The sequence below is a fragment of the Salvelinus namaycush genome, chromosome 17 (genome assembly GCF_016432855.1).
Source record: "Salvelinus namaycush isolate Seneca chromosome 17, SaNama_1.0, whole genome shotgun sequence".
Taxonomy (NCBI): domain Eukaryota; kingdom Metazoa; phylum Chordata; class Actinopteri; order Salmoniformes; family Salmonidae; genus Salvelinus; species Salvelinus namaycush.
Window position 1 is genome coordinate 34226025 of NC_052323.1, and position 24629 is coordinate 34250653.

General features: G+C 43.2%; 1 protein-coding gene across 1 annotated transcript; it reads right to left on the minus strand.

Moving 5' to 3' along the window:
• Positions 1 to 19599: 19599 nt before the first annotated feature.
• On the minus strand, positions 19600 to 23205 carry LOC120062564 (putative monooxygenase p33MONOX). The gene is made up of 4 exons (XM_039012633.1): positions 22838 to 23205; positions 21943 to 22082; positions 21541 to 21728; positions 19600 to 21347 (listed from the first exon to the last, which is right to left on the minus strand). The coding sequence occupies exons 1-4, from the start codon at positions 23030 to 23032 to the stop codon at positions 21139 to 21141; spliced, it is 732 nt and encodes a 243-aa protein (XP_038868561.1). The 5' UTR covers positions 23033 to 23205; the 3' UTR covers positions 19600 to 21138.
• Between the last annotated feature and the right edge of the window lie 1424 nt (positions 23206 to 24629).

Consider the following 24629-nt stretch of genomic DNA (forward strand, 5'->3'; position numbering starts at 1 on the left):
TAAGTCCAGGAAACTCCACGTCTGGATGGCATACCAGTGGAAGTATACCAAACTTTTTTTGATGTACTCAGAGGACCATTATTAGCATGTTTAAACCACTACTATATATAAACGGTAGATTATCAGACACGCAACAAGAACGTCTGATTTAATTATTACTGAAACAGGATCCAAGTTGTATATGCAGTGGGGAGAACAAGTATTTGATACACTGTCGATTTTGCAGGTTTTCCTACTTCCAAAGCATGTAGAGGTCTGTAATTTGTATCATAGGTACACTTCAACTGTGAGAGACGGAATCTAAAACAAAAATCCAGAAAATCACATTGTATGATTTTTAAGTAATTAATTTGTATTTTATTGCATGACATAAGTATTTGATACATCAGAAAAGCAGAACTTAATATTTGGTACAGAAACATTTGTTTGCAATTACAGAGATCATACGTTTCCTGTAGTTCTTGACCAGGTTTGCACACACTGCAGCAGGGATTTTGGCCCACTCCTCCATACAGACATTCTCCAGATCCTTCAGGTTTCGGGGCTGTCGCTGGGCAATACGGACTTTCAAATCCCTCCAAAGATTTTCTATTGGGTTCAGGTCTGGAGACTGGCCAGGCCACTCCAGGACTTTGAGATGCTTCTTACGGAACCACTCCTTAGTTGCCCTGGCTGTGTGTTTCGGGTTGTTGTCATGCTGGAAGACCCAGCCACGACCCATCTTCAATGCTCTTACTGAGGGAAGGAGGTTGTTGGCCAAGATCTCGCGATCCATCCTCCCCTCAATACGGTGCAGTCGTCCTGTCCCCTTTGCAGAAAAGCATCCCCAAAGAATGATGTTTCCACCTCCATGCTTCACGGTTGGGATGGTGTTCTTGGGGTTGTACTCATCCTTCTTCTTCCTCCAAACACGGCGAGTGGAGTTTAGACCAAAAAGCTCTATTTTTGTCTCATCAGACCACATGACCTTCTCCCATTCCTCCTCTGGATCATCCAGATGGTCATTGGCAAACTTCAGATGGGCCTGGACGTGCGCTGCAGGATTTTAATCCATGACGGCGTAGTGTGTTACTAATGGTTTTCTTTGCGACTGTGGTCCCAGCTCTCTTCAGGTCATTGACCAGGTCCTGCCGTGTAGTTCTGGGCTGATCTTCCTCATGATCATTGATGCCCCACGAGGTGAGATCTTGCATGGAGTCCCAGACCGAGGGTGATTGACCGTCATCTTGAACTTCTTCCATTTTCTAATAATTGCGCCAACAGTTGTTGCCTTCTCACCAAGCTGCTTGCCTATTGTCCTGTAGCCCATCCCAGCCTTGTGCAGGTCTACAATTGTATCCCTGATGTCCTTACACAGCTCTCTGGTCTTGGCCATTGTGGAGAGGTTGGAGTCTGTTTGATTGAGTGTGTGGACAGGTGTCTTTTATACAGGTAACGAGTTCAAACAGGTGCAGTTAACACAGGTAATGAGTGGAGAACAGGAGGGCTTCTTAAAGAAAAACTAACAAGTCTGTGAGAGCCGGAATTCTTACTGGTTGGTAGGTGATCAAATACTTATGTCATGCAATAAAATACAAATTAATTACTTAAAAATCATACAATGTGATTTTCTGGATTTTTGTTTTAGATTCCGTCTCTCACAGTTGAAGTGTATCTATGATAAAAATGACAGACCTCTACATGCTTTGTAAGTAGGAAAACCTGCAAAATCGGCAGTGTATCAAATACTTGTTCTCCCCACTGTATAAAGATCCAGTCCATTAAAAAAAATGGAGGCCTCTCAGTGTTGTGATGCAAAAATTCTAGCTAAATGCTTGGCTCGTAGAATTAAAAAGGTTTTGTCAGATATTATTCATCCTAATCAGACAGGTTTTTGACATGGATGATACATTGGAGATACTATAAGACAAGTATTGGAAACAATAGCACAATATGAAATATCGGGGAAACCAGGCCAGGTTTTCATAGCTGATCTTGAAAAGGCTTTTGATAAAGTATGACTGGAGTTTATATATAAATGCCTGGAATATTTACATTTTATGAAAATATCTTATAAAATGGGTTAAAGTTATGTATAGTAACCCTAGGTGTAAAATAGTAAATAATGGCTACATCTCAGAAAGTACTAAACTGTCAAGAGGAGTAAAACAAAGTTGTCCACTATCGGCATATCTATTTATTATTGCCATTGAAATGTTAGCTGTTAAAATTAGATCCAACAATAATATTAATGGATTAGAAATCCGTGGCTTAAAAACAAAGGTGTCATTGTACGCTGATGATTCATGTTTTCTATTAAAACCACAATTAGAATCCCTCCACAGCCTCATAGATGATCTAGATACTTTTTCTAACCTCTCTGGATTAAAACCAAATTATGATAAGTGTACTATATTACGCATTGGATAACAAAAAAAATTATACTTTTACATTAGTGTGTAGTTTACCAATAAAATGGTTTGACGGGTATGTGGATATACATATCCCAAAAGAAAGAAATGATCTTACTCAAATATATTTTTTATAGAAACTTACCATGGAAAGGAAAATACCTGTCTATTTGTGGAAAAATCACCCTGATTAACTCTTTAGTCATATCACAGTTTATCTATTTGCTTATGGTTTTGCCTACACCTAGTGACCTGTTTTTCAATTGTATGAACAAAATTATTCCATTTTATTTGGAATGGCAAGCCAGAACAAATTAAAAGGGCCTATTTATATAATGAATATGAATTCAGAGGGCAGAAATGATTAAATATTAAAGCATTAGACCTCTCACTAAAGGCATCAGTCATACAAAAGTTATACTTACCTGTAAATCCAAAATGGTTCTCTAGTAAATTAGTAAGAATGTCTCACCCCATGTTCAAGAATGGCCTTTTTCCCTTTATTCAGATTACAACTGCTCACTTTCGGTTATTTAAAAATGAAATCATCGCCAAAATATTGTTATTTTTTAAACAAGCCTTAGAAAGACACAAAACAACTACCCACAAAACACAGGTGGGAAAAGGGTACCTAAGTATGGTTCTCAATCAGAGACAACGATAGACAGCTGCCTCTGATTGAGAACCACACCTGGCCAAACACATAGAAATAGAAAACATAGAACAAAAACATAGAATGGCCACCCCAACTCACACCCTGACCAACCAAAATAGAGACATAAAAAGGATCTCTAAGGTCAGGGCATGACAGTACCCCCCCCCCAAAGGTGCGGACTCCTGCCGCAAAACCTAAACGGGAGGGTCTGGGTGGGCATCTATCCGCTGTGGCGGCTCAAAAAACACAAATCGAACAAAAACAACAAACAGGAGAACGAAAGCGAAACAGTTCTGTCTGGTGCAGACACAAAACAGAAAACAACTACCCACAAAACACAGGTGGGAAAAGGCTACCTAAGTATGGTTCTCAATCAGAGACGATAGACAGCTGCCTCTGATTGAGAGCCAAACCCGGCCAAACACATAGAAATAGAAAACATATAACAAAAACATAGAATGCCCACCCCAACTCACGCCCTGACCAACCAAAATAGAGACATAAAAAGGATCTCTAAGGTCAGGGCGTGACAGCAATTTCAGTTTAATCCACCTGAAAAGACAGAGCAAATAATACAACAAATATTGTGGTTAAACTCAAATATAGTAATTGATAAAAAAAACATATTTTTCGATAAAATTCCAAATAAAATAAAAGGTATAATCTTTGGAAATGTTATCATAAATAAGACTGGTGGAGTTATGTCATTCATGTAGCTAACACAGACATATGGAAATGTCTGTTCCACCCAAAATTACAACCAACTAATTGCAGTATTACCACAAAAATGGATGGGCGAAAAAGTAAGGAACTTGTCTGTCAACCCTGCATTAAAGACCAAAAATGGTAAAAGAAAATTGTGATAAATAAAACTAAATAGCAGTTTCATTGAAGGACCAAAAAATGTACAGCTGTGCCATATAAATTGCTAAATAGTTGGGAAGAGATTTTCGATGTACCGATTCCATGGCACATGGTTTATGAATTGATACACAAAACAACGCCGGATTCAAAACTTCTAATTTTTCAAATTCAATTATTATACAAAATTCTTGCAACTAATAGAATGTTATATATATGGGGGATACAATCTTCCCAGCTCTGCAGATTTTGCTGCGAGGAGGCAGAGCCATTAGATCATTTGTTTTGGTATTGTCCATATGTAGCTTGTGTTTGGTCACAGGTCCAGGAATGGATGAAGAATTGCAACATTTACCTAGAACTAACGCTGCAGATAGCAACACTGGGTGATTTGAAAAGTCACAGTCAATTGATCGATAATATAATAATTATTTCAGCAAAAAAAAAAAACTTTAATTTACAATCTGTACAAACTATGAGAATAGAAAGGTTCAGTATTTTTGTGAACATCACAGCACAGTTGAAAAATATATGGCAAAGAGAAATCCAAAATGGATGGTGTTAAGAGATTAAGAGATAGATGGGAGCTGAAGGGTGGGGCTAACAACAATAAGAGAACAAATGTAAACATACGGGGTCTGTAAAATCTATATAGGTTCAGAACTTTTGTGAAATAGCACAGTTACAAATAAAAATTGAACTGGATGGTCATCAGAAATAGAGGAAGGCCAGAACTAAAAACAAACAAAAGATAACTATTGTAAAACAGATAGTGTCTGTAAAATGTGTATAGTATGTATAAACTGAAGGTAGAAGCCTAAGTGTTATTGTTTATTAGTTTACTCCAATTGGGGGAGGGGTGGTAGGGTTTGCGGGGAATAATAAAGGTATGTTCTAAAAAAATAAAAAATAAAATAAAAACAACATTTGGTGGTTGTCATTGGGCCAGAATGTATGCCTCCACTGCTGTCCTCGCACGTCTCTGTATCGGCCAATCATCTCTGCCTCAGCAAAATATCAGTTGGGGGTAGAAGCTGTTCAGGTGCCTTTTGGTACCAGACTTGGTGCTCCGGTATCGCTTGCCATGAGGTACCAGAGTGAACAGTCTATGGCTTGGGTGGCTGGGGTCTTTGACAATTTTTAGGACCTTCCTCTGACACTGCCTGGTATAGAGGTCCTGGATGGCAGGGAGCTCGGCCCCAGTGATGTACTAGGCCATGCGCACTACCCTCTGTAGCGCCTTGTGATCGAGGCGCGGTGCAATTGGCATACCAAGCGGTGATGCAGCCAGTCAAGATGCTCTCAATGGTGCAGCTGTAGAACTTTTTGAGGATGTGAGGGGCCATGCCAAATATTTTTTACCTCCTGAGTAGGAAGAGGCGTAGTCGTGTGTGTGTTTTGTGTGCAAGGTGTGTGCGCAGGTGTGTGTGCGTGCCTGTGAGCATTGGTGTGTTCTTACGATGTGTTCACCATCCCTCCTCCTCATCCTATCAATTCCACCCCAGAGATCAAAGGTTCCCTAATCGCTGTGGTGATATGAAAGGATGGGCATCCATTTAGCACTCAGCCATATAAATGAGACGTTCCGCTTCATCATCATATTTAAGCCTTTTGTCGAGAACATACTTGGTTTGTACATTAGGGATGGTTTGGGTGGGTTGTATTTGTGTGTATGGATGAGGCATTAACTTGAACTCTATTTTACAGTTCCTCTAACATTGATGACACCATGTTAACCTTGTTCATATGGATTTACAAGTTATTAATCAGGGTGAGATAGATTCCAGGTGAGAGAGAAAGCAGACAACAGTTACTCCTTGGCAGGCAGCAATAAGAGGAAGACGGACAGTTTATTACCCGTTTTACCCTCCTTTCAGCGGGACAGTTTAATACCTGATACCCTCCTTTCAGAGGGACAGTTTAATACCTGTGATACCCTACTTTAATTGCTTAACTCACTATCAGATGGCTGCAGTATTTATTTTATTTACATTTTATTTTATTTCACCTTTATTTAACCAGGTAGGCCAGTTGAGAACAAGTTCTCATTTACAACTGCGACCTGGCCAAGATAAAGCAAAGCAGTGCGACACAAACAACAACACAGAGTTACACAGTGGTGGGCCGTCAGGGCCTGCAAGGCCTTCTCTGCTGGCCTAAACATCATCAGAATATATAATTTTTTTTAAAATATATTTTCCCACAAATATGTATTAAATTATTCCCCAGAGTAAGAGTTATACTCTTCATTTCATAGCTTTCCTCTTGGTTGCACTGCTTCCAGCCCCAGGTTGAGATTTTGAGGGCTGGTCTTTATGTTAGATCTTTTATCCAATCATATTCAGCCATCATGTGTTGCCAGGGCTCTAAAATCTGCCCTCAGGCCTTCAGAATCAACAGTGCGGGCGCTTGTAGCTTATAGTGAATGGAAATGAAAATTTAGTGTCAACCAATCAGCTTTAGAGTTGGCTATTGTACGCCTTCTGGCTGGCTCCAGTGTTACACAGGAGCCAGCTAGCAGGCGTAGTGCGTGCACGTCTTTTGATTGGATTACCAATATTGAGAGGCAGGTCCTATGGAGATCTAGGAAACTGAATTTGATAAACGAATTAATTCGCGTACTACTAAGCTGTTTTTTCAACCCACAATGGCGGAAGGAGGAGAAGATATCGATTTGGTCGAGGATATAATTATAACGCCATTCTCAAGACGAACTTTTCAAGAAAAGTTAGACATTGTAAGGAGAGGTCGCCCGACGCCACAAAGCCTGTCACAGGCGGGAAAGTGCTTCGTTCGCTCGCCACTTTCAAAGTTTCAACTACGAGCGCTGTCAATGGCTCACAGGCTCCTTGGCTCCGAGAAGCACTGCAAACTGTACTGCTGGGAATGCCTATTATTTGCAAGTGATCGATTTGGTGTTTGGAGCCACACTGGCTTTGCAAACTTGAGTTGTCTAACCAAGGCAGCAACGAGACACCAAAGTACGGCTGGGCACTAACAAGCAATGGTGCTTTTGAAAACTTTTGGGGACACCGGAGTGGATCTACAGCTCAAAGAACAAACGCGCAGGGCAACGGAGCTGCACAATGAAAAGGTGAAGGGAAATATTGAAAAGACTCATTGATTGTGTCATGTTTTTGGGTAAACACTGTTTACCCAAAAATGTCAATTTGTCAATTTCAAGGTGACGCAACGCCTGGTTATACTGCGTTTCTGTCTAAATGTATAGTTTCTAGAGCCATGGCATCATAATGAGGTGGATTAATTCGGGTGGGACTGTGTAGTACCTCACTGAAGGCCCAGGCCCCAGGCCCACGGCACGCCACTGGAGTTACAGTAGGAGTTATTATTCATTAGAAACCGGGTAGTTTGGGTCCTGGATGCTTATTGGCTTAAAGCCTTGGTCTATCAGACTATATACCACAGGTATGATGCAAACTACAGTGGCTTGCGAAAGTATTCACCCCGTTGGCATTTTTCCTATTTTGTTGCCTTACAATCTGGAATTAAAATAGTTTTTTTTGTGGATTCATATCATTTGATTTACAAACATGTCTACCACTTTGAAGATGCAAAATATTTTTTATTGTGAAACAAACAAGAAATTAGACAAAAAAACTGAAAACTTGAGCGTGCATAACTATTCACCCCTCCAAAGTCAATACTTTCTAGATCCACCTTTTGCAGCAAGTACAGCTAAAAGTCTCTTGTGGTATGTCTCTATAAGCTTGGCACATCTAGCCACTGGGATTTTTGCCCATTCTTCAAGGCAAAACTGCTCCAGCTCCTTCAAGTTGGATAGGTTCCGCAATGTACAGCAATCTTTAAGTTATACCACAGATTCTCAATTGGATTGAGGTCTGGGCTTTGACTAGGCCATTCCAAGACATTTAAATGTTTCCCCTTAAACCACTTGAGTGTTGCTTTAGCAGTATGCTTAGGGTCCTGCTGGAAGGTGAACCTCCGTCCTAGTCTCAAATCTCTGGAAGACTGAAACAGGTTTCCCTCAAGGATTTCCCTGTATTTAGCGCCATCCATAATTTCTTCAATTCTGACCAGATTCCCAGTCCCTGCCGATGGAAAACATCCCCACAGCATGATGCTGCCACCACCATGCTTCTCTGTGGGGATGGTGGTCTTGGGGTGATGAGAGGTGTTGGGTTTGAACCAGACAAAACATTTTTCTTGATGGCCAAAAAACTAAATTTTAGTCTCATCTGACCAGAGTACCTTCTTCCATATGTTTGGGGAGTCTCCCACATGCCTTTTGGCGAACACCAAATGTGTTTGCTTATTTTTTTCTTTAAGCAATGGCTTTTTATAGGCCACTCTTCCGTAAAGCCCAGGTCTGTAGAGTGTACGCCTGTGGAGACTGTGGAGCTTTTGCAGCTCCTTCAGGGTTATGTTTGGTCTCTTTGTTGCCTCTCTGATTAATGCTCTCCTTGCCTGGTCCGTGAGTTTTGGTGAGCGGCCCTCTCCTGGTAGGTTTCTTGTGGTGCCATATTCTTTCAAATTTTTTTATAATGGATTTAATGGTGCTCCGAGGGATGTTCAAAGTTTCTGATCTTTTTTTATAACCCAACCCTGATATGTACTTCCCCACAACAATGTCCCTGACCTGTTTGGAGAGCTCTTTGTTCTCCTTGGTGCCGCTTGCTTGGTGGTGCCCCTTGCTTAGTGGTGTTGCAGACTCTGGGGCCTTTCAGAACCGGTGTATACATACTGAGATCATGTGACACTTAGATTGCACACAGGTGGACTTTATTTAACTAATTATGTGACTTCTGCAGGTAATTGGTTGCACCAGATCTTATTTAGGGGCTTCATAGCAAAGGGGTGAATACATTTGCATGCACCACTTTTCCGTTTTTTATCTTTTAGAATGTTTTGTTCTTTTTTTAATTTCACTTCACCAATTTGGACTATTTTGTGTATTTCCAATACATAAAATCCAAATAAAAATCCATTTAAATTACAGGTTGAATGCAACAAATTTGGAAAAACGCCAAGGGGGATAAATACTTTTGCAAGGCACTGTACTTGTTTACTGTTCCAATTATGTTGTTATTTGTATTTGTATTTATTGCCAAGGCAACAGCTACTCTTCCTTTGGTCCAGCAACATTAAGGCAGTTACAGTTGAAGTCGGAAGTTTACATACATACACCTTAGCCAAAAACATTTAAACTCAGTTTTTCACAATTCCTGACATTTGATTTTAGTAAAAATTCCCTGTCTTAGGTAAGTTAGGATCAACACTTTATTTTAAGAATGTGAAATGCCAGAATAGTAGAGAGAATGATTTATTTCAGCTTTTATTTATGTCATCACATTCACAGTGCGTCAGAAGTTTACATACACTCAATTCATATTTGGTAGCGTTGCCATTAAATTGTTTATCTTGGGTCAAACGTTTCAGGTAGCCTTCCACAAGCTTCCCACAATAAGTTTGGTGAATTCTGTTTCCATGTTTCTCATGGACTGAGAGTCCTTTAGGAGCCTTTTGGCAAACTCCAAGCAGGCTGTCATGTGCCTTTTACTGAGGATTGGCTTCCGTCTGGCCACCCTACCATAAAAGCCTGATTGGTGGAGTGCTGGAAAGTTCTCCCATCTCCACAGAGGAACACTAGAACTCTATCAGAGAGACCATCAGCCTCTTGGTCACCTCCCGGATCAAGACCCTCTCCCCGATTGCTCAGTTTGGCCGGGTGGCCAGCTCTAGGAAGAGTCTTGCTGGTTTCAAACTTCCATTTAAAAATGATGGAGTAAATGTGTAAATGTGATATTTCAGTATTTTATTTTTAATAAATTTGTCACCCCCCACACACATTTCTAAAAAACTGTTTTTGCTTTGTCATTATGGGGTATTGTGTGTAGATTGTTGAGGAGGGGGGGGGGGAAATGTTTTAATCAATTTTAGAATAAGTCTGTAACGTAACAAATTGTGGAAAAAGTGAAGGGGTCTGAATACTTTCCGAATTCCCTGTAAATGCACATCCATACACACATACAACCACTGGATTTAAACAGGAGTTCCTGATGGAGTTCCTCTGGATTGGTTTCAAAAATGTTTCATTCCACAGTTAAAAAGGACAACTCTTCTATCCCTAACTCAGTGCCCCTCTCAGTGTAGCATAACCCTCCCCTCAGAGGAACAGGGTCACCTCCAGGCTCCAAGCCAGGCTGCCTGAATCACACACAGATGTGGCTATGAAGTCACAGATCATACCCCGCACACTTCTCCACACTACACCACCCCCTAACACATGTTAAACCAGCCCTCTTGTCAACCATCGTCACTAGTTGTTTTTGAAAGTGTGTAAAAATGATTGCCTTTCTCTATGACTATAACTAGTTGTTTCTGCAAATGAGTGTCACCTTTGGATGGTTCCTGTGAATGAGTGCCACCTTTGACTGGTTCCTGTGAATGATTGCCACATTTGACTGGTTCCTGTGGATGAGTGGCACCTTTGATTGGCTCCTGTGAATGAGTGCAACCTTTGATTGGTTCCTGTGAATTAGTGTCATTTTGTATTGTTTTTTGTGAATGAGATTCACCTTTAATTGGTTCTTGTGAATGGTTGCCACCTTTGATTGGTTCTTGTGAATGAGTGCCACCTTTAATTGGTTCTTGTGAATGGTTTCCACCTTTAATTGGTTCTTGTGAATGAGTGTCACTAGTTGTTCCTGTGAATTAGTATCACCTTTGATAGGTTCCTGTGAATGAGTGAAACCTTTGACTGGTTCCTGTGAATGAGTGTCACCTTCGATTGGTTCCTGTGAAACATCAGTACTGTCATTTTTTGTATTTTGGTTAGTTTTCAATAAAACAATTCTCAGAGCAGACTGAAGTGCAATAAATGGTCTTCTGTATGTGGACTAGTGTATGTAGACTACTGTATGTGAACTACTGGATGTAGACTACTGTAAGTGGACAACTGTATGTAGACTGCTCTATCTGGACTACTCTATGTAGACTACTGTATATGGACTACTGGTGTAGACCTTACCATGAAATGCTTACTTATACAGCAATTCAGTTTTCAGAAAATAAGAGTTAACAAAAGATTTACTAAATAAACTAGCATTATTGCTAATGAATCCAGGTAACATCTCCAGCCCTCTCCAATAGGGCATTATTTAAGCAAGAAGGCCAATGGGGTGTGGTAGCTGACCAATATACCACGGCTAAGGGCTGCTCTTAGGCACAACGTGAAATGGAGTGTTATGTTATACAGCGCCTTCGGAGAGTATTCGGACCTCTTTACTTATTCCTTTTTACCTTACAGCCTTATTCTAAAATGGATTAAATAAATATGAATACTCAGCAATCTACACACAATACCCCATAATGACAAAGCAAAAACAGGTTTTTAGAAATGTTTGCAAATTTATTACAAATTAAAAACAGAAATACCTTATTTACATGAGTATTCAGACCCTTTGCTATGAGACTCGAAATTGAGCTCAGGTGCATCCTGTTTCCATTGAACATCCTTGAGATGTTTCTACAACTTGATTGGAGTCCACCGGTGGTAAATTCAATTGATTGGATATGACTTGGAAAGGCACACCCCTGTCTATATAAGGTCCTACAGTTGATAGTGCATGTCAGAGCAAAAACCAAGCCATGAGGTTGAAGGAATTGTCCGTAGAGCGTCGAGAGAGGATTGTGTCAAGGCACAGATCTGGGTAAGGGATGAATGTCCCCAAGAACACAGGTCCCCAAGAACACGGGTGGCCAGCTCTTCCTAGAGCTGGCCACCCGGCCAAACAGAGCAATCGGGGGAGAAGGGCCTTAGTCAGGGAGGTGATCAAGAACCCGATTGTCACTCTGACAGAGTTCTAGAGTTCCTCTGTGTAGATGGGAGAACCTTCCAGAAGGACAAACATCTCTGCAGCACTCCACCAATCAGGCCTTTATGGTAGAGTGGCCAGATGGAAGCCACTCCTCAGTAAAGGCACATGACAGCCTGCTTGGAGTTCGCCAAAAGGCACCTAAAGACTCTCAGACCATGAGAAACAAGATTCTCTGGTCTGATGAAACCAAGATCGAACTCTTTGGCCTGAATGCCAAGCGTCACATCTGGAGGAAACCTGGCACCATCCTTACGGTGAAGCATGGTGGTGGCAGAATCATGCTATGGGAATGTTTTTCAGGGGCAGGGACTGGGAGACTAGTCAGGATCGAGGCAGAGATGAACAGAGCAAAGTACAGAGAGATCCTTGATGAAAACCTGCTCCAGAGCTCTCAGGACCTCAGACTGGAGCGAAGGTTCACCTTCCAACACGACAACAACCCTAAGCACACAGCCAAGACAACGCATGAGTGGCTTCGGTACAAGTTTCTGAATGTCCTTGTGTGGCCCAGCCAGAACCCGATCAAACATCCTGGAGAGACAGCAACTCTCCCCATCCAACCTGACAGAGCTTGAGAGAATCTGCAGAGAAGAATGGGAGAAACCCCCCAAATATAGGTGTGCCAAGCTTGATGCATCATACCCGAGAAGACTCAAGGCTGTAATCACTGCCAAAGGTGCTTCAACAAAGTACTGATTGAAGGGTCTCAATACCTATGCAAATGTTATATTTAAGTTTTTTATTATTTAGCAAAATGTCACATTTCTCATTTTGCTTTGTCATTGTTGCGTCAAAAAACAGAACACTCAAAACATGAGCACAATGGCAGCTCTTCCTTTAAAGAACTCCAGGCCTCAAGAGGGCAGATAACCCAAAAACACGGGTGGAACTAAAAAATTGAGCCAGGATTTCTGGAGGGACTACTTTTACATGCGCACCTGGCAGATAAGCATGGGTATAAAATGTTTGGGCTTAGCTTTGCTTGGGTCCTCAACATACAAACAGCTCATTGTTCAACCCTAAAGACGCAACTGGTATGTAATGTTTGGAATTATTTATTATGTTGCATCCAGTGCTTAGCACAATTTACATGTTTAACTCTGGTAGGAGTGGTGACTTCTTTTGTTGTGGATATTTTCTGACTGCAGAAGTAATTGCTTGAAGTGCTAGATTAAATTGTTTAAACGTTTACTTTATTCAAAGCCATGCTTTGTTGCTGTGTCATGCATTGTTTATTGTGTAAAATAATGCATGTTTATTCTCTGTTTAAGGTTATCAACCTATTCCTGTTCCCTATTCCTTATTCCTCTGTCATTCAACTACTCTATTCAACAAATCAACTGTTTCAACATATTCAACAAATGGCATCAAAACCATAATAAAACACTAAAAAGGAATTGAGTTGTCCCTTTGCATCCTTCACGGGTTGAGCAACCCGTTTTCAAGTTTGGGCAGAGCTGAAATAATTATAACACCTAGACAACTTGACAGTTGATAACCACCTGGCAGTGAAGACAAAAGGATTAACGGCCTGAAGTCAGGAAAGCTGTCGTCGCAGACAAGAGGATTGGCTTACATCTCAAAATGGCGGAGGAAACTCTTGGGAAAACAGGGAAGGAGCTGAAGCAGCTGGGAGGTGAAGTCTGCAATCAAAGAAGCTGAGACCGCCTGTGATGGAGTTGCTCAAATACCTGTTATTGCTGTAAATAGAGATGGCTTCGAGCTACGGTGGGATGGTGCGAAGGCACAAGTCCAAGATGCAATCACAAGCCTAGCAGAGTGGGAGATGTGGATTCCAGTAGCAGAAAAAGAACGGCTGGAAGCCAGAGTAAAGGATCTGAAAGCATTCAGAAACAACCTTGAAGCAAGGAGGGCAGGATTTCTCACAGCGCAAAGAATTGCAGAAGAGGATAAAGACAGAGGGAAAGTGCCGCAGATGCCCGTGCCAGCTCCACAGCCGACACTGAGAATAAAACCAACCTGTTTACCCAGGTTCAGTGGGGATAAAAGGAATTTCCATCGATGGAGAAGAGACTGGGAGAGTCTACAGAAGCAGGGGGAACAAACAGGCTCAGTCGAAGTAAAGAAGATCCAACTCCTTGACAGTGTAGATGAGAGAATGTGCAGAGACCTCCGTTTGTCTACTTACAATAATGCTGAGGACATGTTCAGGGTGCTTGAGAATAGGTATGGAAACAAGTCTACAATTGCCTTGGAGATAATTGAGGATCTAAAGAAAATTCCTGCTTTAAGAGCAAATCAGCCAAGGAAAGTTATCGACATGATCCAAACTATAGAGAAGGCACTGGATGATCTCACAGAGCTTGGAGGCACAGGAGCCATCAACAACCCTCTAGTGATCAAATCCATAGAAAGCAAGTTACCTGACAACATCAAGCGAGATTGGCTTGTCTTCATGGTTAACCCGAGGAATAATGTCACGCCGGACAATCACTTTGAAAACCTTCTTAAATTCCTGAAAACACAGGAGGAAATTCTTGAAAAATTAGAGCAGCTGGGAGGGAGTGAAAAGCCAGAAAAGAAATATGCTTGTGAAGAGAGAAAATATGCGTCCACACGTTCCACAAGGAAAGGCGGCTGTGTTGTCTGTGGAGATGAAAAGCATAGAGAAAAGATCTTCTTTTGCAAGCGTTTCAAAGAACTGAAGCCTGTGGAAAAGTTGGATGCTGTAGAAAAGCTGGGGGCCTGCAAGAGGTGCTTGGTCTGTCATGGAGAAGATGATGAATGCAAAGACACTTACCTGTGCAGGAAAAGAGACTGTAAGAAAGACCATCATTTCTTTCTTTGTCTGAAGGGAGATTTCAAGAGGAGTGACTCAGACAGAAGACAATCCAATGTGAGAAGGTATACGCTTACAGAGGAGCAGGAGAAATTTCTATCTAAGCTCTCCCCAGAGATGGCAGAGAAATTCAAGAAAGCATTCACCAACATCACTGCGAAAAAACAAACTGTGTCGAAAAGAATCAGCTGGGAGTGACTGAGTCAAGTGCAGTAGAAGAATTGCCAGTTATTCTAATGCTGCTCAAGGTAACTGCCAATGCAGGACAAAAAATTGGAACCCTGATCGACTTGGCATCGGACACAAACTACATCACTCACAGAGCTGCCAGAAGATTAAATCTTCGAAGTGAAAACATCACTTTAGTCGTTCATGGAGTCGGAGGAATGGCCATTAAGGTTAGAACCAGAAGATATCTCCTTAGAGTGAGGGTCAAAACGCCCATAGGCACGGAAAGAGCTCATGAGCTTATCTGCTATGGTTTGAATGAAATTGCCAATATCCACAGAGTCATCAAACCTGAGCAACTCAAGAAGTTCTTCCCAAAAGTCAATCTAGGAGATCTGAGCAGACCGGAGAGTATTGAGCTACTGATAAGCCACCGCGAAGGAAGACTTGCTCCGCAAAGAGTGAAGGTGATTGGAGACCTTGTCTTGTGGGAAGGCCCGCTAGGAAAGACTGTTGGTGGAGCACATCCAGATCTGTTTGAAGAAGTGGATATAGCCGCACACAGGTCTGAAACACACTTTGCTCGATCCATGAGAGCAACCGCTGTCAAGTATCAAGAGATAGCTAAGCTGTTCACAGCTGAAACCAAAGGCACAGTTGCTCGCAGAGAGTTCTTGGATTGGTGGAAATGGGACAGCATTGGAGCAGCTTGCGACCCAAAGTGTGGAGGACGCCGGTGCGGCAACTGTCAACCAGGAGGCAAAGAAATGACTCTGGGTGAGGAAAGAGAGCTGGAGATCATAAGGAAAGGCCTCACCTACATCAAAGCAGATGCTCACAGTGATGAACCCCACTGGGACACAAAATACCCCTGGATTCAAGATCCAAGTTCCCTTCCTGACAACAGGAGTGGGGTGGAAGCCACCATCTTGAGAACAGAAAAGCAACTCAAAAAAGAGCCAGAGTGGAGAATAGCATACACAGCTCAAGTCCATGAAATGGTGGAGAGAAGAGCAGCGAAGAAACTCACCAAAGAGCTCATTGCCAGCTGGAAGGGGCCAGTATGGTATGTCAGCCACTTGGTGGCGGCAAACCCGCACTCTCTCACAACACCTGTGCGACTGGTATGGAACAGCAGCCAGAAGTTTAGAGGGGTCAGCATGAATGACCTTCTGCTGAAAGGGCCTGATGTCCTCAGTCCCATCCGAGCAGTACTACTCAGGTTCAGGAGAGGCGTCCATGCTGCCCTCGGCGACATTAAGAAAATGTACAATTCTGTGTGGTTGGAAGACCTGGAGATGCACCTTCACAGATTTCTCTGGAGAGACACTGAGGAGGAAGAGATTGAAGAGTATGCGATCACCAGAGTCAACATTGGCGATCGACCAGCAGGGTGCATTGCGCAATTGGCTATGAGAGAGACAGGCAAACTGCCCATGTTTGCTCACCTGGAGGAGGAACGTAGGATCCTTGAAGAAGATACCTATGTCGATGACATCCTGACTTCCCATAATGACTTGCAAAAGCTGGACCAGAACACCAAAAGGGTTGAAGAGATCCTGAAGGCAGGCGGCTTCGTCCTCAAGCCCTGGGTCCGGTCAGATCAAAGTGGGAGGCAGGAGATCGTACCAGGAGAACAAGGAGCGCAGTCAAGCACAGCACTCATTCTCCCAAACCAAATGAGGGAAGCAGACAATAAAGCCCTTGGAGTTGGATACCTTGTTGAGGAGGATAAACTGTACCTCATGACTTCAATCAATTTCTCAAAGAGGAAAAAGAAAATGAGAGTCGGCTAAAATCTCCTTGATGAAGAGGTGAGAGGGAAAACTCCAAACCCACTGACGAGGAGAGAACTGCTGAGCCAGGTAGCTAGCCTGTATGACCCAATAGGCCTCGTCACACCTGCCAAACAAAAGGGCGCCATTCTTGTCAGAAAGGCGTTTCAGGAAGTTGGAGGCAAAACTCTGACCCGAGACACTTGGGACAAACCTTTGTCTGAAAATTTGAGGGAAGAAGCCATCCAATTCTTTGAGGAATAGACACGTCTTGGCCAAATCACCTTTCACAGAAGCCTCACACCAGTCAACTGGATTGGAAAACCTTGGGGAATAACATTCTCTGATGGAAGTGACAAGAGCTATGGAGCCGTAGTGTACTTAAGATGGGAGACCCAGCAAGGCATCAAAGTCAGACTGGTTGAATCCAAAGCAAAGCTCACACCATTGGACCAAAAGGGAGAACCAGTAAAGCTGAAATCTGCGGTGCTGTCTATGCAGCACGACTTCGAAAGTACGTTGAAAAGCACAGTCGAATAGAAATTGAACGATGGCTCCATCTACTGGACAGTCAAACTGTGTTGGGAGAGACAGCTATGGATATCAAACTTTCTTTGCGAATAGAGTTGGAGAGATCCAGAAATCCACATCCGTAGAAGACTGGTGGTGGATCCCAGGAGGCCTGAACAGTGCTGACATCATAACAAGAGGGGCAGCCCCAGAAGACCTCCAGGAAGATTCCATGTGGCAGGATGGACCAGCATTCCTGAGGCAACCTGTGAAATTATCTTTGAAAGACAGGGTCCTGAAAAAGGGACGTTTCTTTTTTTGCTGAGTTTACAACCCAGGGGTCCTAGTACCCCTTGTTGGGAACCATTGCAATAGCCTGTCTTACAGGGGTGTTTCTGCCTGGATGAGCAAGCATAAATTATTACTGTTGACACACAGAGCCTGTCAGTAACTGGTGAGAGATTGATCAGGATTGTAAACATAGAATAGCTCATGTCAGTCAGGCCGAGGAAGAAATGGATTCTGCCCTTTATCACCAGGAAACAGACTAAGGGAAGGTGTGCCCCTGTCAGACTGGTGCATTGGCACACTTTGACTCGCCATTGCAGGTGAATGATCAGAAAGCCTAATGGGTAAAGTGTTGGTTTTGCCCTTCAAATAAATATTGAGACAACTATGCTGGAAATGCAGCATCCTATCTAACTATTGTAATGGCTGTCACAATACCCCATAATGTCAAAGTGGAATTATGTTTTTATAATTTTTTACAAATTAATACAAAATTAAAAGCTGAAGTGTCTTGAGTCAGTTTGTATTTATTATGGATCCCCATTAGTTTCTGCCAAGGCAGCAGCTACTCTTCCTGGGGTTTATTATGGATCCCCATTAGTTCCTGCCAAGGCAGCAGCTACTCTTCCTGGGGTTTATTATGGATCCCCATTAGTTCCTGCCAAGGCAGCAGCTACTCTTCCTGGGGTTTATTATGGATCCCCATTAGTTCCTGCCAAGGCAGCAGCTACTCTTCCTGGGGTCCAAACACGTTAAGACACTTACATTACACATAAAACAAAAGATAAAACATTACATAAAATAACACTGTCACACCACAACACAAAATATATACCACTATACAACATTACAATGCACGTGTGTGTAGACTGCGTGTGCTAGCACTGGTGTGCGTATGCGTGTGTCTCTTCACAGTCCCCGCTGTTCCATAAGGTGTATTTTAATCTGTTATCTGATTCTACAGCTTGCATCAGTTATCTGAGGTGGAATAGAGCTCCATGTAGTCATGGCTCTATGTAGTATTGTGCACCTCCCGTAGTCTGTTCTGGAATTGGGGATTGTGAAGACCTCTGGTGGCATGTCTTGTGGGGTATCAATGGGTGTCCGAGTAGTTTAAACAGACAGCTCGGTGCATTCACCACTTACAAAGACAAGCAGTGACGAAGTCAATCTCTCCTCCACTTTGAGTCCTGATAGACTGACATGTCTATTATTAATGTTGGCTCTCCGTGTACATTTAAGGGCCAGCCGTGCTGGATCAACAACATTGTAGTTACTCCACAATACTAACCTAATTGCCCTGTAGGTTTTTGCTCCAACCCTAATCTAGCACACCCGATTCTAATAATCAGCTAGTTGAAGGTAAATCTCCAGGAAGGTAAATCTCAGGGTTGAAGAACTCTGCTGTACAGAATAAAAATATTCCGAAACATGCAAAAAATGTGGCAAAGGAATCAACTTTTTGTCCTGAATAGTGTATTGTTTATGGCAAATACAATAGATTACTGAGCACCACTCTCCATATTTTCAAGCATAGTGGTGGCCTGCATCATGTTATGGGTATGCTTTTAATCATTAAGCACTGGGGAGCTTTTCAGGATTAAAAAAAAATAACTAAATGGAGCCAACTAGAGGAAAACCTAGTTGTCTGCTTTCCACCAAACACAAGGCCAAATCTATACTGGAGTTGCTTACCAAGAAGACAGTGAACCTTCTGAGTGGCCAAGTTACAGGTTTGACTTAAATCTATGGCAAGATCTGAAAATGGTTGTCTAGCAATGATTAAAAAACAATTTCACAGAGCTTGAAGAATTTTGAAAATAATAAATGGGAAAATGTGCCACAATCCAGGTGTGGAAAGCTCTTAAGACACTTATCCAGAAACACTCAGTTGTAATGAATCACTGCCAAAGGTGCTTCTACAAAGTATTGATTCAGGGCTGTGAATACATATGAAGGCACTGTATATCTTTGCACTACTCATAATTTCACTCTGAGCCTTGTGCCATCTAGCGTCCAAGTGTCAAATCAGCAAAAGTTTCACAGCTTAAATACTTAACCAAACAGCACACCCTAGTGGAGGATTTTAAGAGTGTGGGATGTTAGACAATCATGCAACATAAAATACACTCGTTAGCAACCCCATTCCCCCCCCAAAATGTTAATCTTTAAATCGACTGAAGCTGTTTCATAAACAAACTATGCCCTGTCCTTTTATATGGTGGGGAGGGGTCTTCCCGGCCCTTTAGAGTTAACCTTTAAGAGAAATAACATTCAGACCAGAAACATGGGAGTCATTTCGTTTGTGTTGAGTTTATTTACAGCTGAATTCAGTGGGAAAAGCGATCCCTTGTGCAACGAACTATTGGAATTCATAAACATCTTGCAAAAACAGCATTGATTCTAAAGTAATAGTTAATATAAAAAACACATTTCAAATGACTACTTCAATGCATAGGCCTTCATATCAATATATTCTTAAAGCATTACAGACTTGTATATGGAAATATCATAACACACCATTTAATAGCAATAACATAATATCTGGATTTTTATTATTTATTTTTTTAAATTCCAGGTTAGCAGTAGCCACGCTCTCATCCAATAACTAACTTAAGTAATAGTACTAAGACTGTCAAATAAAAAGTCAACTGATATGGCAGACGTCAGAAGCAAGCTTAGGCACAACATCAGTAATACCACACTCACTGCTCCCCCCCCAAAATAACTATACAAAACTATCAAACTACAAAAGCATAAGACTGTCAGAGGTGATGGAGTCTAGAGTGAAATTGCATTGGCTGGGGGCTGTAGTGCTTTTAGCGAGAGGGAGTTCAATATAATGAACCATGGCGGTTTTTGTCAGTCAGAGCAGGGAACTGATTGAACCAGTACCTCTGCTTAAGGAGACAATATGACAACATCTCCTCTGACGCCCGGGATCCTTCAATTCAAAGTCCCATTAACTGGCTCTGCAAATGTTATGTCAAAATACATTCAGTACTCACCACAATATCACGTTTCACAGAGCAACTATCTCCATCCTTCCGTTACGCACAGTATGTACTTTCAAAAAAGGTAAAAAATAATAGTTTTTGACCAAATGCGCATGCGCCAAATCCAATGACTCATTACTGCCACACACAGGTCGGCTGATCCAGCAGCAGTACAGTATCCCGAAACACATTTTTAGGAGGTAAACGCCATGCGTAACGGCAGTAACGACGATAGTTGCTCTGCGAAACGCCATATTGTGGTGAGTACAGAATGTATTTTGACATAACATTTGCAGAGCCGGTTAATGGGACTTTGACTTGAAGGATCCTGAGCGTCAGAGAAGATCTCGTCATATTCAGGGTCTCCTCAAGCCCAGGTACTGGTTCAGTGACTCATGAGACATCACGGTCTCCTCAAGCCCAGGTACTGATTCAGTGACTCATGAGACATCAAAACCACCATTTCAACCTCATGACATCGCAGACGACAATGGCAACCGGGCACCATATGCCAAAGCACCCAGAAACTGAAGAAGTGACCCTCTTGAGGCGAGGTGGTTGGAAATACTCCATTTGGTGCTTTAATTGGACCAAGGAGGGTTGGCCCTAAAGAGGGAGATGTCTATAGTAGGTTCACCATCAGCAGGAATAGGGTCAGGTAGAACAGTAAGGTTTAGGGAATAGGGGGAAAGTTCTGTAGCTTCTCCATTTTCTCCGTCTCAGGGCTTCCATAGAGGCCGAGAAGACAGAGGAGGGTAGTAGACCAGCTACTGGCCGACAGGGGGCGACGGGGGGCGAGGGTCGGTAGAATTCAGGAGAAGGGGCTCCTGGGGGTATCAGAATCCTGACGGTGTCAGGACGTTCATGTCCCGGGGTTTGAGTTTGTGTGGGCGAGTCTGGGGGGGTCTCTTGCCCTCGATGCCGCTGATCTCGATCTTGGGGGGGTTGAACTTGGCGGGGTCATCCACCATGAGGTTGACCTGGGTCTTAATGCCTTCCATGGTGTTGGACTTTGGCACGCCAAAGTACGACTGTAGTGTGAAGCCTGAGGGACAGCAGAGGAGACAAGAATGTTACTCAACTGACAGAAAGGTATATAATCAATATAGCAAAAACGGCAACATCCATTACATTCCAAGTTATTTTTAAAAGCATTCTCTCTCGGGAACACAAAGTCCACAATGACAGCTCAGCCACCATTCATAATAATAGAGACTCCTGAGGGACTGATTTCTCACCTGTGTTGGTTTCTGAACCAGGGTCAGTAGAGGACTTCTGTACTACTGGGCGAGAAGTTCCAAAGAAGCTCCACCTCTCCCCTCCTGCTCCTCCTCCCTCATTGCCTCCCATTTCTGGGCTGAAGTTAGGACTGCCGAGCTCCGGTGTGGTGAGAAACGGTGCTGGACTCAGGCTGTTGAACCAGCTCCTGTGCCCCCACACACATTAACGATATTAGAGACATGGAACAGTTGTACACAAAAGTGCCATCTGAAACTTATCTTTGCATCTATTGCTTATTCTGAGGAAAGTGGAGAAGTTCTATTCTACTACATACTTGGGTTGAGTATCAGTGGAGAAGTTCTATTGTACTACATACTTGGGGTTGAGTATCAGTGGAGAAATTCTATTCTACTACATACCTGCGGTTGAGTATCGGTGAGGCGTGGGGACTGACGCTGGGGGTAACGGAGGGGGTCCCGGAAGGGGTGCCACAAGGGGTGGATTGTGCTGATGTCGAAAGCCTGTCCTCCTTGAAGTCCCCGCTTGGCATTCTCAGCTTCTGCAGAGACAAAGAGGTAGAAAGATGCAGCTTAGAGATGTTGTTCAGTAGCTCCCTGTCTGCAGCCCATGAGGGAGAGAGAGGTGTGTGTTTTGCAAGACATTTACAGACAACACACATGACAAGAAGACACAGCAGGATTGTGACATTGAGGTGAGTCAAATGATGGCTGGCCACAAACACACAAACCAAAGCCCAGTTTGGCCTGTCCCCCCCCCCCCCATTTGTTTCTGTGTCAAACTAAGGGTTATTGGAAACCGTTGACTGCCCTTAACCTCAGTCAATGGGAGAGATAGCCACTCAGGGGGCACTGAACAGAAGGATTGAAGATTCTCTGGTGGGCCAACAGGCTACAAATTCCACTGGACCGGCACAAAGACAAATGGCCTTCTAATAACCCTCTCTACGCAGGGATCCCATTCCCATCAGTCCAAAATTAGAAGCTCACTGCATATCAAGTATTTTTTATTATGTGTATAACTCAAACGCATCAAGAAAGGGAGTGTTCTTCCTAGGCCAAACAAGACAGGCAAAACACCTGTCCTGCACCCACCCAGAAAGAAACCAAATCACCGTCAAGACCTGTCACAAACATCCCTATTACCCATATTATCCATAGCAGGATAAGCCTGCCAATATGGTTCCCCAGCTAGGTAGCAATATTCACAGAAGATTAGGCAATCTAGAGAGTTTCCCAGCTAATTCCATAGTCCATAGAACTATGCTATAGGCTAGTGAAAAAGCTCCAATCTTACCATTTTGAGTCTGTGGATTTTGGTTACTACCATCTCTGGAACGATATTCTCAATGTTCATCATCCTCCATTCTGTCGGGGAATATTGGGATGAATATCCCGTACCTCTGTATGTACAATGCTCCTGCATTCTCTCTGTCTGTTCTCCAGGTTGCAATCCTTGCTCTTGAGTTCTGCTCACTGTACTGCTCATCATTCCAATGTGGCTGATGCACTGTCTGTCCCCTCTTGGTTTGCTCTGCTCCTAACATTCTATCTAGGGGTTTCCTCTAGGGTTTCAGCACCTGGCCGAAACATAACCTTTTGGAACCCTGCCTGTCGAATCCAAATCTGGTGTCGACCACGGCTCCAGACGGTTGGTCAGGGACCACATGTTTATGTCACACCCATGAACCTGTCAAAGACCCAGGAGGGGGGTAAATCTCTGACCACCAAGGTTAGAACCAGAAGATATCTCCTTAGAGTGAGGGTCAAAACGCCCATAGGCACGGAAAGAGCTCATGAGCTTATCTGCTATGGTTTGAATGAAATTGCCAATATCCACAGAGTCATCAAACCTGAGCAACTCAAGAAGTTCTTCCCAAAAGTCAATCTAGGAGATCTGAGCAGACCGGAGAGTATTGAGCTACTGATAAGCCACCGCGAAGGAAGACTTGCTCCGCAAAGAGTGAAGGTGATTGGAGACCTTGTCTTGTGGGAAGGCCCGCTAGGAAAGACTGTTGGTGGAGCACATCCAGATCTGTTTGAAGAAGTGGATATAGCCGCACACAGGTCTGAAACACACTTTGCTCGATCCATGAGAGCAACCGCTGTCAAGTATCAAGAGATAGCTAAGCTGTTCACAGCTGAAACCAAAGGCACAGTTGCTCGCAGAGAGTTCTTGGATTGGTGGAAATGGGACAGCATTGGAGCAGCTTGCGACCCAAAGTGTGGAGGACGCCGGTGCGGCAACTGTCAACCAGGAGGCAAAGAAATGACTCTGGGTGAGGAAAGAGAGCTGGAGATCATAAGGAAAGGCCTCACCTACATCAAAGCAGATGCTCACAGTGATGAACCCCACTGGGACACAAAATACCCCTGGATTCAAGATCCAAGTTCCCTTCCTGACAACAGGAGTGGGGTGGAAGCCACCATCTTGAGAACAGAAAAGCAACTCAAAAAAGAGCCAGAGTGGAGAATAGCATACACAGCTCAAGTCCATGAAATGGTGGAGAGAAGAGCAGCGAAGAAACTCACCAAAGAGCTCATTGCCAGCTGGAAGGGGCCAGTATGGTATGTCAGCCACTTGGTGGCGGCAAACCCGCACTCTCTCACAACACCTGTGCGACTGGTATGGAACAGCAGCCAGAAGTTTAGAGGGGTCAGCATGAATGACCTTCTGCTGAAAGGGCCTGATGTCCTCAGTCCCATCCGAGCAGTACTACTCAGGTTCAGGAGAGGCGTCCATGCTGCCCTCGGCGACATTAAGAAAATGTACAATTCTGTGTGGTTGGAAGACCTGGAGATGCACCTTCACAGATTTCTCTGGAGAGACACTGAGGAGGAAGAGATTGAAGAGTATGCGATCACCAGAGTCAACATTGGCGATCGACCAGCAGGGTGCATTGCGCAATTGGCTATGAGAGAGACAGGCAAACTGCCCATGTTTGCTCACCTGGAGGAGGAACGTAGGATCCTTGAAGAAGATACCTATGTCGATGACATCCTGACTTCCCATAATGACTTGCAAAAGCTGGACCAGAACACCAAAAGGGTTGAAGAGATCCTGAAGGCAGGCGGCTTCGTCCTCAAGC

Excerpts from the sequence above, each read along its gene's own strand:
- LOC120062564 (XM_039012633.1), bottom strand. The coding sequence starts at position 23,032 with ATGATGAGCAGTACAGTGAGCAGAACTCAAGAGCAAGGATTGCAACCT. Across the intron at positions 22,083-22,837 it reads AAATCCACAGACTCAAAATG|AAGCTGAGAATGCCAAGCGG; the intron begins GTAAGATTGGAG and ends TTGTCTCTGCAG. Across the intron at positions 21,348-21,540 it reads TGGTTCAGAAACCAACACAG|GCTTCACACTACAGTCGTAC; the intron begins GTGAGAAATCAG and ends GCTGTCCCTCAG.